The sequence below is a fragment of the Protopterus annectens genome, chromosome 4.part1 (genome assembly GCF_019279795.1).
Source record: "Protopterus annectens isolate FY-2018-M chromosome 4.part1, PAN1.0, whole genome shotgun sequence".
Lineage (NCBI taxonomy): Eukaryota > Metazoa > Chordata > Ceratodontiformes > Protopteridae > Protopterus > Protopterus annectens.
The window spans coordinates 916963907-916978446 of NC_056734.1; the positions used below are offsets into that span (position 1 = coordinate 916963907).

The 14540-nt window shown below is 38.7% G+C and overlaps 1 protein-coding gene across 1 annotated transcript in view; it reads left to right on the plus strand.

Moving 5' to 3' along the window:
* The window catches only part of LOC122801342 (fibrillin-2-like), a 662974-nt gene that overhangs the window by 374956 nt on the left and 273478 nt on the right, over window positions 1-14540 (plus strand). Inside the window, exons 45-46 of the mRNA XM_044070882.1 lie at window positions 2886-3002; window positions 8725-8853. Coding sequence (XP_043926817.1) covers window positions 2886-3002; window positions 8725-8853 — 246 coding nt within the window. The remainder of the gene's footprint in view (window positions 1-2885; window positions 3003-8724; window positions 8854-14540) is intronic.

A 14540-nucleotide genomic window follows, 5' to 3' on the forward strand; every position in this document is an offset into this window, starting at 1 on the left:
GGGAAATGTTGAAATTAATTCAGCATAACTCAGTGGCACTTCAAGCTTATGATGTAAGATTTCATGCTACTGGATAATTTCTAGACCACCATTTAAGCACATGACAATTACTATTTAAAATGTACTGCAGCACAGTATACAGTTATCCAAACCTTCTACTATATATTTTTTTCTGAATCTTCTGTTGTATCAGCTGAACTACAAAGAGACATTATTTGAAATAATGAAAATGTGTATGTGTCTTTGTTTTTTTATTATGTTTTAGTGTAATAGAATATAATAGACTAAGGAAATATTAATGGAAAAATTTGAATGGATTCATCTACTGTCCTTTCTGCAGAGGAACTAATTATAATATATGTCTGTACTCAGCTAAAGCTATTGCTAAAAAGCATGATGCCATCTCCTTGACATACTTTTGAGTGGTATGCCAGTCTCCATGACTGATCCATAGATAATTAATCTAGATTATTCAGCTGGTGCTCACCCTATTTCATATTCTTGTGAGATATGTTTTTGTAAGAACAGATAATAATTAAAATTATCCATTGAATGTCTAGTACTTTTCTGTTCCAGGATTTCTTAAAACTCATGCTATGATGTGCTTCCTTTTGGATTTCCTATCTATTTGGCAAAGTCAGTCCACTGCCTATAAACACTAAATATCTACTCTGGCTGCAGATGGATTGCTGCAGTACTTCTTTAGGTGACATTCCATATCCTGCTCACTTTTTGTAGCCTTGTTATCTTACATATGTTGACCCTTTCTCAGACAGTGAGACACGCCTGATATTATTCTGTCTGCATTGTCCAGCTAAACCATCTCATTCCATAAGCCCTGTTACAATTTGCTTAGATCTGCATATAAATATATTTCTGTTGTCCCTTTCTCCCAGTGCTTTTCACCAAAGACCCACATGTGTTCATTCAAACTTCACTCAAATTAATAACTCACATTCTGAACCACTGTGTATAAAGTATTCATATATTATTCTACCATTAAGACTAAATGTTAACAAAATAGATCACCAGCAATTCTAGTTGTGACCATTACTAATCACTCATGCACTCAGCATTGTATTCAAATTGCACTAAACTCATAATACACTTTGAAATTGTCACTGACTGCATTCACCTATTTCAGAATCTGAACTCTTAAGTTTTGTCTGTGTCATATTTTCTGTAGTCGAAAAAAAATAAGACATTAAAAATTTGTAAGATGAGATAATTGAGAACTATGCCCACCTAACTGTCAGCCTGAAGAGGAATTCCGTTCTTTGTTAATACTTTAAACAGAGATTTTAGAAAAAACCTCTTTGTTGCTTTAGTAAAATGTGCCTCTCTATGGATCCTTACAACTACACATGAATGCCAGACAATAGGCATCTATATAATGTATCATTTCCTTCTTCAAACCAAATATGGTTGTTTCCTTGCATCCTGGCTTATCAGTGGTCCTTTATTCATATCAGTTTGCCAAAGTGGAGAAATTCTGATGAATTATGCTTGTGCCTAGAATACCAGCTGCTAAAATCTATCCTTAGATGTGACATCACTGAAAGACACCTGCTTACTCCTTTAATGAGGCAAGACATTTTTATACTATCTGTAGCATGCATTCTGTTTCAAGGAAACATTTTGCTCAGTACTTTTTTGGGTATTCTTTTCAGGGGGTACAATGACTTTTCTGTGTTGAAAATCTTCATTTAGCTGGTTAATCCCCATTTTTACAAGTCGGCCAATTTTGTTTTTAGTGCAGCTTTTTTCTGAGATGAAAAAGACTTTTTGGTGTTTAGTCTGTCATTGGTTTATCGCATTACTTGTGCAACTTTTGTGTCACCTGATAGTACAAGTTTATCATTTATAAGTTTCAAATCTTTATCTTTCTCAAAGCAGTTTAGTCTGATTTACTACGTTGTTCATACTATTTTTGTTAGTTTTACTTTTCTTAAAAAATTCTACTGGAGCCCCTTGGTGTGGAAAATATACAATAGTTAATGTAAAAACAATTTTCATACCACTTTGTGATGTGACTTCTTTATTCCATAATATAAAATACTGATCTGAAATGTCCCAATTTTTGTACTTTTTTAATTCATTATATCTGAGTGATGCCTCCAGGTGCATCTGCAGTTATCTCCTACTGATGCCTATAAGCATCGAATATTGCTTGTTCATATTGGTATTAATAATTCCAAGACCATGCTATATCCAAGGTTTTAAAAGATTTCATCTTAAAGCTAACATAATAGCAAACTCAACTGCATTAATATTTGACCTCTGTCTACTGCAAGTAAATAGATAATTAACTGTTATATTTATGATATTAATTTATATAGATATAATTTTCACATTTTTCTAAATATCTAAACAACCAAGTAACACAGAAAACTCCTCAGCATTGTATGAAAGCTGTCAGCTAGATGATTAAAATGATGCTGACAGTATGGCTGTAACTTGAGTGGTTGTTGAGATATTGTAAGCTGTTTACAAAATATTACAAATATTATAGTTACTGTGTTTACTGTGACATAAAATTTGGTTTAAGACCTAGAACCTAAAGAATACTATCACTATAAAAATTGTTTGTGCTGAAGTGTTTGGCATTTATGCTACTTTCATAACACCTGTAGTTCCAGAGATATGAACGTTTGTTTGAAATGTAAGGATATGATTTGATTCTGTCAAAATGCTTAGGCTCCGCCCATTGGAAGTTACAGTGCAAACTATCTGAGCCCCACTGGAGTGAATGAGTTGAATGTCTTACTTTCATTGTTGTATGACATAAGCTCCCAAAATAGTGTAGATGGTTAATATACTGCATAGAACAGGGCTGCCTTCATTTTAATCATGTAGCTAATGCAGATTTTGTTTATATTTCACAGGAAATGGAACAACTTGCACTGATATCAATGAGTGTGCGCACACTAATTGTTCTGCTAATGCAACCTGCATAAACACACCTGGAAGTTACACCTGTGTCTGTGCAGTAGGATTTACAGGTAAGATAGTCACCTCTTCATAAACCATGCATTAATTAGCTCTCTAAAGTACACAAAGATGCAAAGAATGTGCTATAGGACAATACTAGCTCAAATAAGGTGCATGCAACTTTAATAATATGATTTTGACTGACCAGGCGTTATTGGCCTTTGCATCCTTATCTTTTATTTTCTTCTTCTTTTGGCTTTTTCGCTTTTCCAGTCTGCCATCTGTCTGCATGATTGGCAGTGAGTTTGCAGTTGAGTTTTGCCAGCAGCCGGCCCATCCTTCCACGGACCACACAAGCCACACACACACCACACAGCAGAGGGGCAGAGTAGAGTCTCCAATCCACCTATGTCATGTCTTTGGGATGAGGAGGAGGAGGGAACACCTGGAGGCAACCACCACGTACAGGGAGGGACAGATGGACTGCACAGAAGGCCACCCAGCTGAGAATCGAACTGGAGAACCTCTTGCTGTGAGGGGGCAATGCTAACCACTGCACCACCTTGGCCGCCCATCCTTATCTTTTATTTTAATTTAGCTAATTCCTTACTTTTAAACCTTGGCTTGTCTTTATCTAAGTAAATTCCTAATCTAGAATATATGAAAATAAAGTTCATAACTTATGTCACTTCTCACATGTTTTCACTAATTAGGAGCGCACAAAGATTCTGAATAATATAGTAAGAGCTGTTAAAATTGCCAAATAATTAAGTTTAAGTTTAAGCTAACCATGGCAGTGTTAGTTGAAATACCACAAATCTTCTATTTATTAGTAATGGTATAGTCTGACATTTCCTTGGATGCATGTTTTCTCATTTAGCAAAACCTGACCCAGAAATATTTTTTATAAAAAAGTTTAAAAAAACTGCATTTAGTCAGTCATGCCAAGAAGCATTAAAATGCTTTTATGTGGGAAGGGTTAAGTCTATCTCCATACCCATAAATGAGCACAGTTTCTTGCACTTTCATGACTATATTGTGATCACTGACCTTAAATCAACATATAAAAAATGAGGTATAACTCCTCCGAACTACTTAAACCTTTTTAATTTATTATAAAATAAAAGTTATATTGTCTAAATATTCCTACATAATTATTTTATTTTCACTACTAAAACAGATCTCTGCATCAATTACTGCATTTATTTCAAAAATAAATAAATGAAGGAAAAAAGGAAACATGTATGCTTAGTATGAAGGTAAACATATTCCTGTAATTTCCTCTCCACGTGTAGGCATTACAGGTTAGCTCATGTCATGCAAAAGAGAAGTGGAACATGATGTCATTCAGAAGTAAAGGCAATGTGATCATTATCAATATTTATAACCCAGGCTCTTCATAAGAAACATTTCTGTCATAATGTAAAAGAACACAAATTTGATCCATTGTACTAGACGCAATAATAATGCCATATGCAATTCTCTGAGTATGAAAATGTGCTATTTATGCATTATTTGTATAAAAACATGTACACGGTGCCCTGTAAAGTAGGCATTCATTCTAGTCAATCTCTTAAAGTGACAACAATATGTAGGAGATTCTGGCTGTATTTTCTCATGTAACAGTAAGCCTGACTCCTTATGTTATTGTATACATTAGTTAATACAAGAGGAATTGTGTCTTATAATGCAACTTGAGTGATATTAGAGTTACAGATAGCATCAGCAACAATAAAGTGGTTTGCTTACCTCTTGACCTTTTAGTTCAAGAAATCTGGATAAAGCCTGAAATAAAGGGGAAACAAAGGCTCAAAAATAGGAACAGATTTTAAATGTTGTTCTTATAAAATTACGAAGTAGCTAAAATAACAGGAATTGTGTAACATGAAATTTCAGAAGGAAATAAAGTCTAAAAGTCAAATGTATATTATTATTTAGTGACTTCAATCCTCAATGACAGGCAACAACCAACACATTTTTGGAGTAAGGGACCAAAAATAAAGTAAATATCTAAATACTGATTTAAAAGTGATATATTTTGGATGTAAATGCTTCCTCCAACACCATTTACATGTACTACAGCATATAAACATTAACTGGAGGAAATATTTTACATCAAAAATATATATAAAAGATAATATAGTAATAAAAATAAATAAATAACTAAGTATGTAAGTTAAAAAAAATGTTACAAACAGCCCATTCTCTAACTGCAGTAATGCCCTCCAGGGTGTGTGTTACTGTGGAAATAATGCTCTTCAAATTACCACTGTAACAGCTACAAACAAGTACAATCTGAGGGTCATGCTGCACAATGCTAGAAGACTAAATCTCAAAATGCACTCACTCAAAGCACTCCTTAAAATGGAGAACATTGGCATTTGTGCTGTAACAGAGACCTGGTTCAAGGCAGCAGAAAGCACCCCTGCACTACCAGGCTATAACTCATTCCACACCTTTCGCCCCAGAACTTGGACTGAAGCTCTAAAGGCAGTGGTGTTTCCATATTCATAAAGGATATGCACACCTCCAAACTGGTAGCCCAACATAATGCATCAGAGATACTTCAGATGCTGCTAACATTGGTAAAGACAGTGATACAAGTTGTAGCCTGCTATAGGTCCTCAACTATGTCCCAAGACTTACACTCCACGTTCCTAAGCACCCTGGGGAATATTAGGGTACAACCTAACTCGCTCATACTGGGTGACTTCAACTACCCCTCCATTAACTGGGAAAACTATTCATGTACCAATACACTTGCCCAACGTTTCCTGGAATTCAATAATTCCAGTGCCCTGGACCAGCTCATTCTTACCTCCACTAGAGGTAGCAACATCCTTGACCTGGTCATCACTAACATGGGCAACCTTTGCTCTACACCAATAGTCAACTCCTTCCTGGTTAGAGCCAACCACAATCTAATCACCTTGGAAATCCCCCCCCCACCCCCACCCCGCAAAGGTAACCACCATGAAAAACTTCACCAAACCTAACTTTGGGCTTCTAAAAACAGAGGTGGCTAACTTCACAGCACACATGCAAATGGAGAAAATTTGCATGACTGCTGAATCATGCACCAATGCACTGTATAAACACGTACACAAATGCATGGGTCTCTCCATACCAATAGAACCAAGATGCTCTCCTCTAAAAAAGGAAGCCAATCCAGTGGTCCCTTGCCATAAACAAAAACTGATATGGAATAAGGTGAAGTCCCAAATCTGGAAAATCTCCCTTATTAGCCTCAAAAGTTGAGATCCTTCATCAAATCCTCTAAAGCTAGCTAAAAAAACAGAATTGCAGCAGATAGTAAAGACAACCACAAGGCCTTCTATAGTTATTTAAAAAATCTCCACAATACCCAGATTTGCTCTGATCTACTGCACAAAGGTGCCTCCTATACCAAACTAACAGATATTGACAATATACTGGCTGACAGATTCATTGACAGCTTTACCCTTCTCTCCTACCAAAGGACTAATCACAATACTAGTAAATTGCCAGGCACCCAGTATCACTGCTGCACAGGTTAAAACAGCACTGTCCAAGGCCAGGAATACAGCTTCTATGGGACCTGACAATGTCCACGGCTGTGTTCTGTATGAACTACAGAGTGAACTGGCACCTCAGCTGTGTGCCCTGTTCAATCACAATCTAACCTCAGGCTTTGTTCCTACTGAATGGCACACTGTTACAGTCATCCCTCTCCACAAAGGAGGAGTGACTACAGACCCTGGGAACTATCACCCCATTAGTCTGATGAGTCTGATATGCAAAACTTTGGAACACATCATCATGGACCTAATAAACAAGGATATAGGGTATCTCCAAACTCTGGATCCCACACAGTTTGGTTTTGTGAAGGGTAGATCATGCCTGCTCAGCTTGGTCAACTTCTTTGAGTCGGTCACCAGAGCTGTGGATGAAGGCAAGGTGGTTCATACAGCCTACCTTGATCTGGCTAAGGCCTTTGATACCATTCTCCACTGAGGATTCATAGACAAACTCACTAAGCTAGGCATCAACCCCTATATCACTAGGTAGGTTGCAAACTGGCTAACAGATAGAACCCACATTCTGAAAGTAGCTGACTCCAAGTCATACTGCTGACCAGTCACGAGTGGAGTCCCACAGGGTTCGGTCCTGGGTCCTCTCCAGTTTGCTATCTACTTCTCTGAAGTACAGGCCAACATGAAAGGACTCTGGTTGACAAAGTTCACAGACAATTGCAAGATGCGAGCTATTATTAACTCCCTGAGTGATGTTTTCATCCTACAGAAAGGCCTCACTGAGACCAACGACTGGTGTCAGAACCATGGGATTATGATCAATGCCAAAAAATGTGTTGTCATCCCCTTTGGGAAAAAACAGGTTCCCATGAATTACCACATCAATGGTAGTCCACTGAATACAGAAGGCATTATAAGAGATCTGGGAACACTGGTTGACAGCAACCTCTCTTTTAACTACCACATTGCCACTGTGGTCAGAAAGTCCTTCTATGTGGCACATGTCATTATTAAGGGTTTTGCATCCAGGAAGAAAGAGGTCATTGTCTCCCTCTACTCTTCCCTCATTAGGCCAATCATCGAGTACAATGTCCCAGTTGGCATGTACCGCACTAGACACCTGCAACAACTGTAGAGGCCGCAAAAGTACCTCACAAAGAGAATCCTAGGCCTTAAACACTATAGGGACAGACTCAAAAAACTCCAACTAATCTCTGACTCATATCGCCTGCTTAGATGCAATCTCTGCTTGACTTACAAAGCCATGTCTGACTCAGCTCTGTTAGAAATGCTACATCTAAAGAAATCTCAATCCCTGCACACCACATGCTCCAGAGACCTCAACCTCATTACCACAATCAACAGAACATGCTGGAGGGACAAGTTCATAACCCAGAGACTGCCCATGCTATGGAATAGACTTCCCATACATGTCAAACAGAGCACCTCACCCTCTTCAAGAGAAGTCTTGATGAGTGGAAGGGAAATAGAAAATGTATCCCCGGGATCACTCCAGTGGCTCTACTCAACAGAAGCACTGGGAACTAAGGTCGGGTGACATGGTGCCAGGGTAATCCTAGGGGCTAGGCTTGTAAAGGCTCCAGGGCCATTAGCCTAGTACACACCTATGAACCTATGCAACGTTGGGCCTAAGAATACCCCCCGGTGGGTGTTATTTCCACAATAACACACACCCTGTTGGCCATTATTGGTTCTGTATTTCATGGTAACACATAGTTATAGATACACTCATCAGCTGTATGTTTGGGTAGAATATAAGGAAAATCAGGAGTTGGTTTCAGTAGTTAATGTTTGTGAATGCTAAGGTCATCAGTGATAAAGTTTGCCATAGTATTTATGACACACCAATGAAGCTCCAGTATAACATATTGCAAACAACTTTCTGAGATAATTACATACACCTGCCAATGTAATCAGTTCATAAAGGCATTAAAGGAGAGATGCATTATATTGTGTCTACTAACTGCTTTGGTTTAGTTTTCTTTAGATTATTAACTTGGCAAAAACTTGCTGATTGGGATCACTTTCTGCTTCTTTCTATACATTAATAAGGCAGGAAGGCAAACACATAACCACCCAAAAAGGAACCAAAATAATAACTTAAGGAAAGATCCAGAGCTGATTACCTGGTTCTCCTTTTAGAGGGATGTCTGTTTTACAGAGAAGTGGCAGAGGGTCACCTGTCCATGCTTACTAGTCTCAAATGATGCAACATAGAAAACATTTAATATAATAACATTTGTAATGTTATATTCCATAGGAAATGGACAAGTCTGTGCTGACATCAATGAATGTAACAACACAACATCTCCTTGTCGGCCTGGCATGACTTGTGTAAATACAGTCGGGAGTTACATCTGTTCCTCAACCACTCCTTCTCCTACAACAGGTAAATGACCAGTATGTTATTTTATTACATAACATGAGTTTATGATTGTTAGTATTGTTAATATACTATACTCATACAACTGATTGTTTAAAACTTGTTAATAATTATCTGTGCATTTTACAAGCAATATTGTAATCCTGTGGTTATAATAAATAATATAAATTGCTTTAGCTCTTTCTATTGGACGTTTCCAGCAGAAGCTGTTTTACAAAATACAAGGTTGTGACTTAATGGTCATTTGACGTAAAACCTGACACAGTCTTTAAAGAGATAAAAAAACACTACCCACCTGTCAAATAGCATAATTTCATAGGATATGGAAGCAAGTCCATATACATCAGTTCTATATTTTATCTCATATTATGTCTTCTGTTAATGTCCTGCATATATAGTTTATTTCACTCATACAAAGCATGTCTTTAAAACAGCTTACAGACATTGTCCAATTCTTTCTTATTCTTACTGTTCCATCTATTTCATCTCCTAAAACACTTATTTGTATTCTTCCAATTAGTGATTACACAAAGTTAGTTTCCCAATTATATCTAAAATATTTATCTGCTAAAGATGAAATATAACTAAACAGCACGCATTAGGATTCTTTCCTAAAACATAATTAAAAATTCTAGCTCTTTGGCTAAAGTCTTGAAGAAATCTTAACATCAGTGTAAAATCAGTATTTAAGAAGATACAGAGCTATGACATCAGCATACGATTAACAAACCATCCTTGTTCAGTTAACGTAATGATTTAACCCTTTTGCCATTGGGCTTTTCTCTCCCACTGATGACACACTTGACATCTCTCATGACTTTGTGATCAGGTTTATTACAATATGGTAACACGAACAACAAACAGCTTTATTAACGAGAAAGAAAGCACATAAATATTAGTACACCTAAAAAACAGCGTGGCAGAGTGATAGACCGCTCAGCTCCACCTTCCACACTTTAATAACCTCAACACATCTTTACAGTAAAGAGCCAGCATGTTAGACAGCTCAACACAAACTTATTAACAGAGTCCCATACTCCTTAAACCAATGTCACTCCATCAGGCAGTGTATCACCACTCACATGAGCCAATCAGTGTCAAATGAAACATGAGGGGAAGGGCCTACATTTTGCATAACTACTAAGGCCCTTCTTTTGCCTGCATCTGCCAGTATAAGGGATGGATGGGTAGGAAACACAAACTGTAGTGCCAAAGATAACTCCCCACCCCCAGACATAACCTTATATAGCTACTCTCCCTTTTTCCACATATCCTGTAACACCCATTCAACCCTCCCTTCACAATCCATCTTAACTAACTTAAAGGCAAAGCTGAGTGACAAATTAGTCTGCCAAGCAAACTCCATTTGTCACTGGGCTATCCTCACCCCACCTACCATGACATACCTGACAACTCTCGTGACTTTTAGATCAGCTTTATTACAATGTGATAACATCAATAACAACCAGCTGTAATAACAAGAAAGAAAATGAATCAGTTTTAGTACACAATAAAAATAAGGAGGCAGAAGGATAAAGACCACTAATTTCCTCCTTGAACACTTTGATAACTTCACCAACACCTCTTTCCAGTAACTAGGCAGCATGTTAGACAGCTGACCACAAACTAAAGCATCCCAACATCCTAGTGCTCTTTAAACAAATGTCACTCCACCAGACAGCATACCACCACTGACTTGAACAAATGAGAGTGGCAAACGAAACACATGGGGGTAGGAGAAGGGCCTACCTCTTGCACAATTACTAAGGCCTTTCTTCTGCCTACCAGGCTACTCCACAGTCTGTTTCCCACCTCCCAGTAAAAACCCAACCACTATCCCTCAACTAGCTCCTACAAAAACAGAGACATCTGCATGTCAAGCATATCTAAACCAATATCAATAAAACATATCCTATCACTGCAGAAACAGACCAGATCCCAGCATTCCATACCAACCCTGAATCTATAGTCGACCAAACAGCCTTAACTTCTGGGTACCTCTGCATAAATACTTTTAGGTATAGACCTAATGTTTTTACCTCACAAATTGATACCTATCCCAATTGGACTACCAAATTAATGTCTTATGTCTTCCAGTGCTTGTAACAATTGGCACCACTGCACACCTCGACAACCCCACCAGCAAAGAACATGCCAATGTACTGGATCCAGGCAAAAATTCATACCACCAAGACAAAGCTCCACTTTTCTATTTTCCCGCTAAATAAAAGAGTGATGCAACACAACTGTTTTCGGCCTGCAAAAGAAACCACATACTCAAATAACTCATTCCAGTTTTTTGTTGTTGTCATTATTGTTGTTTTGTATAGTCTAATGAATGTAAGTCAAAAATGCACTAGATCACCATCTCCCTGCTCTATTAATCACCTCCATGGACCTACCCTTGTCAGCCAAGTCAGACAGCCTTCTATTTCTAAAATAATTTTTAGTATAATTAGCTGCTGATAACCCTCGAACCTTCAATGCCATCTAAATCCACACCACAAATTTCCTATCATCCACCCCCCCTTCCATCCTGAAAACCTAAACCCTCCAGCCAGTTGTGTCCCTGCATTCTCTAGCCCAAACCACTGGATATAATAAAGTCACTAGCCCTCCTGAACAGTGCCACCCTGTAAGGCTTTCTTCAAGTTGACCCCTCCCAACTAATCCATTTTTGATTGTCTTAGCCAAACCAAAACCCCTAAGATGAAGTAATTCTGAGATCACCCCACTTTAAATTATCCTCTAATTCACTAACCCGAAATGCTTCCATGTACATGAAAAGCACTGAGGTAGCCCACAACACATACTGAAACTGAGGACATGCCACCATGTGTAATCCTGCCAACAGTGCTAGAACATATCCTTGCCCAATACAGGCTCCATTTCCTTAGCTGAATCTTCTCCCATCCCTTCAGCAACATCCCCAACCTCCAGTCCTTTGTCACTCCCATAAATCCAACAATTTGGATGCAAAGTTCAGCACCTCCAAGTGAACCCTAGCCAACATAACCGCCTCTACAACCTGCCCACCAAAGATCTCAGCACTAACTCAACCACCCAACACATCCTATCTAATAGCAATCTGCTATCAAATTGCTTAAAAACTGCCAAAGATTTACTGTGTGTTTTCATTGCAGCCTTGGACCAAGACTGCCAAACCAGCCAACTTGCCATGCGTAACCAATTTCCCACACCTTCGCAGACAGAATAGTGCATATTTCCTGAGCTTTGGCTTTCAGCTGCCAAACCTTGCAAAGCTGAAAACAGGACAGGTTATCAGCCAAAATATTGCCATAGGGGTAAAAAAGAAAGGCTAATGGTTAAATAAAACAAGGCAATCATCCTAAGTAACTCTTGCACCCATGTAGATTTCACCATCTTCTTAGTCAAAACGTGTACCATCACTAATCTGCATGTAATATCGCCACTCTGTTCCTAAAATCCTCCTCCTACACTACTAACGATCTCCAAATCAGCACATTGTTTCCAAAAATGTAATATACCTAAGATGTTTATCATTCCTATCCCCTGGCCATGCTTCAGTGAACCACCTGTCTCCAAAGTATCCACCCATCCCTAACCTGCCTGCCCCATCCCTATACAATCAATATCTGGTGAAGTAATGCACTTAGCTTGCCAGAAAGACACAAGTGCTGGAGAAACTCTAGCCAAACAGACTTGTCTTCCTTAACCTGCCTTTCTACACTCACCCAATGATGCTTTCATTTTGGACTGTGTAACAAATTAGCCACAGCTTTTGTAAACATACATCACAGACCTACCAATCTACATGCAAAATTAAATAAACCTAACAGTTCCATCACTTCCCTCACCTTCATCTGATCCCACAACCACCATTGCCTTTAGCTTACCTCTCACTTTCTTCACCTTGTCATGTGACAGATAAATCACTTCCAAATTTACAACTAGCTCAAGGCCTAGAAAAGTTAGCATTTTCACTGACCTTTTCTTTCACTAATGACACCTCAAGTTCTGTGCACACTTCCTCACACTCCTTCATTCTCCTTAAGATGGATTCCTTGCATTCCCCAACCAGCACAAAATCATCCAAATAATGCATTGCTCTCATGTCAAATAGCCTTTGCAGCCACACCCAATACAATCCAATACAACATTGGACTGACCTTTTCAAAAGTGGCACATGCAACTGCACAAACCATGGGCATGGACTTGTCAAAGTAAAATTTCACACAGCAATTTATACCAAAGGTGAGACAGTCCTGCTTCTACACTGGTAATGACCTGAAGGCTGATGCAATATCTTACTTAGCCAACCAGGAATCTTTGAATGTTTTGATTAGTCTGAGTGCTTCATCCAAAGATGACTGCTGCTTCTTAACATCAGACATATCAATATAGGTGTTGACCAAAGCACCACCCAGAAAACATAAAATATGTATTAACCTAAATTCCTGTGATGATTTCTTGGCACCAAACCCAAAGGAGATATGTAAAAGCCATTAAATGCAAAGAAATCTAAGGGAATTGGCAACCTTCCTGCTGTCAACTACTTGTCCAACAACTTATTGGCTACTTCCTCCCCTCCTACTACCAAATTCAAATTTGTACATATGTGATGTGATCCTCTCCTTATTGGACTAGTTCTGCAATAGCTGCCCTAAACAATTTGCAGCAATATGTGAATGTACTAGCCCCCCTGAACAGTGCCATCTTGTAAGGTTTTCCTAACCTGGTGCCCCTCTGCTCCCTAGACCCCTTGGACTGCCCCATAATCACCACTCTCATGTCACTTGCATGCTTCCTCCAACATTTGATCTCGGAATGTTGACCTTAACAATGTGTGGAAACCTACATGTGAGGCATGAACACTTACCACCGTTGAAAGCCTAACATGTCTTCACCTTTCATCCTATTTTCACAACCTTCATCTTGACCATTTACCTGACCTATGCAACATGATCTCCATCCAGGTAACAGGATACCTTTGCTCCCAAACCAAGGTCCTATCCAATGTCTTTTGTTTAAAAAATATTGATCTTACCATTGAAATAAATTCCCATCCACATGCATCTGTGTTTCAGTAATCATTCAAAAGAAAGACAATAATAGTTATGCCTGCTGAGGTTCCTTTTTGTGTATTAAAGCCATGAAGTAAATAACTCGCAAAACCCAATTGTTATAAGTGCCCAGCCTATACCTTCCTGCACCCTTCTACTCCAAATTGTCAAAGGTTATTTTAAGATCCTTGACCGCAGGTGACACAGCCTCTGTCATCCTTTGCACACCCTCAACATCTATCAGGTTGAAAACTTTGATAAACTCTTCTCCTTTACAACCTGCAATCTTTGTGCTGTAATGAGGACTGTTTTGCCATCTACCCCTTCCTGCAGAACAGCTTGTAAAGCCTCCCCTAAACTATTTTCCACTACCTGACCTCCAGAATCTAATCCCTTGGTACCAGGCACCACTGAACAATCACTGTCCACCCAAAGTACACTGTCTCTCTCTGCCCCCCCCCCATTAACATTACACTCCTCTCCAGCACTTCAGCCCTGTCACCCAATTGCCCGCTAATATTCTCCCTCCAGCAAACTCAGCAGTCAACCTCTATTTCCCAAGTTCGAATCATGAACCAAAGTAAGTTGCTCAGCATTAGAGAAAATATTTCCTGATACCCCTTGACCCACAAGCATATTAATATTAGT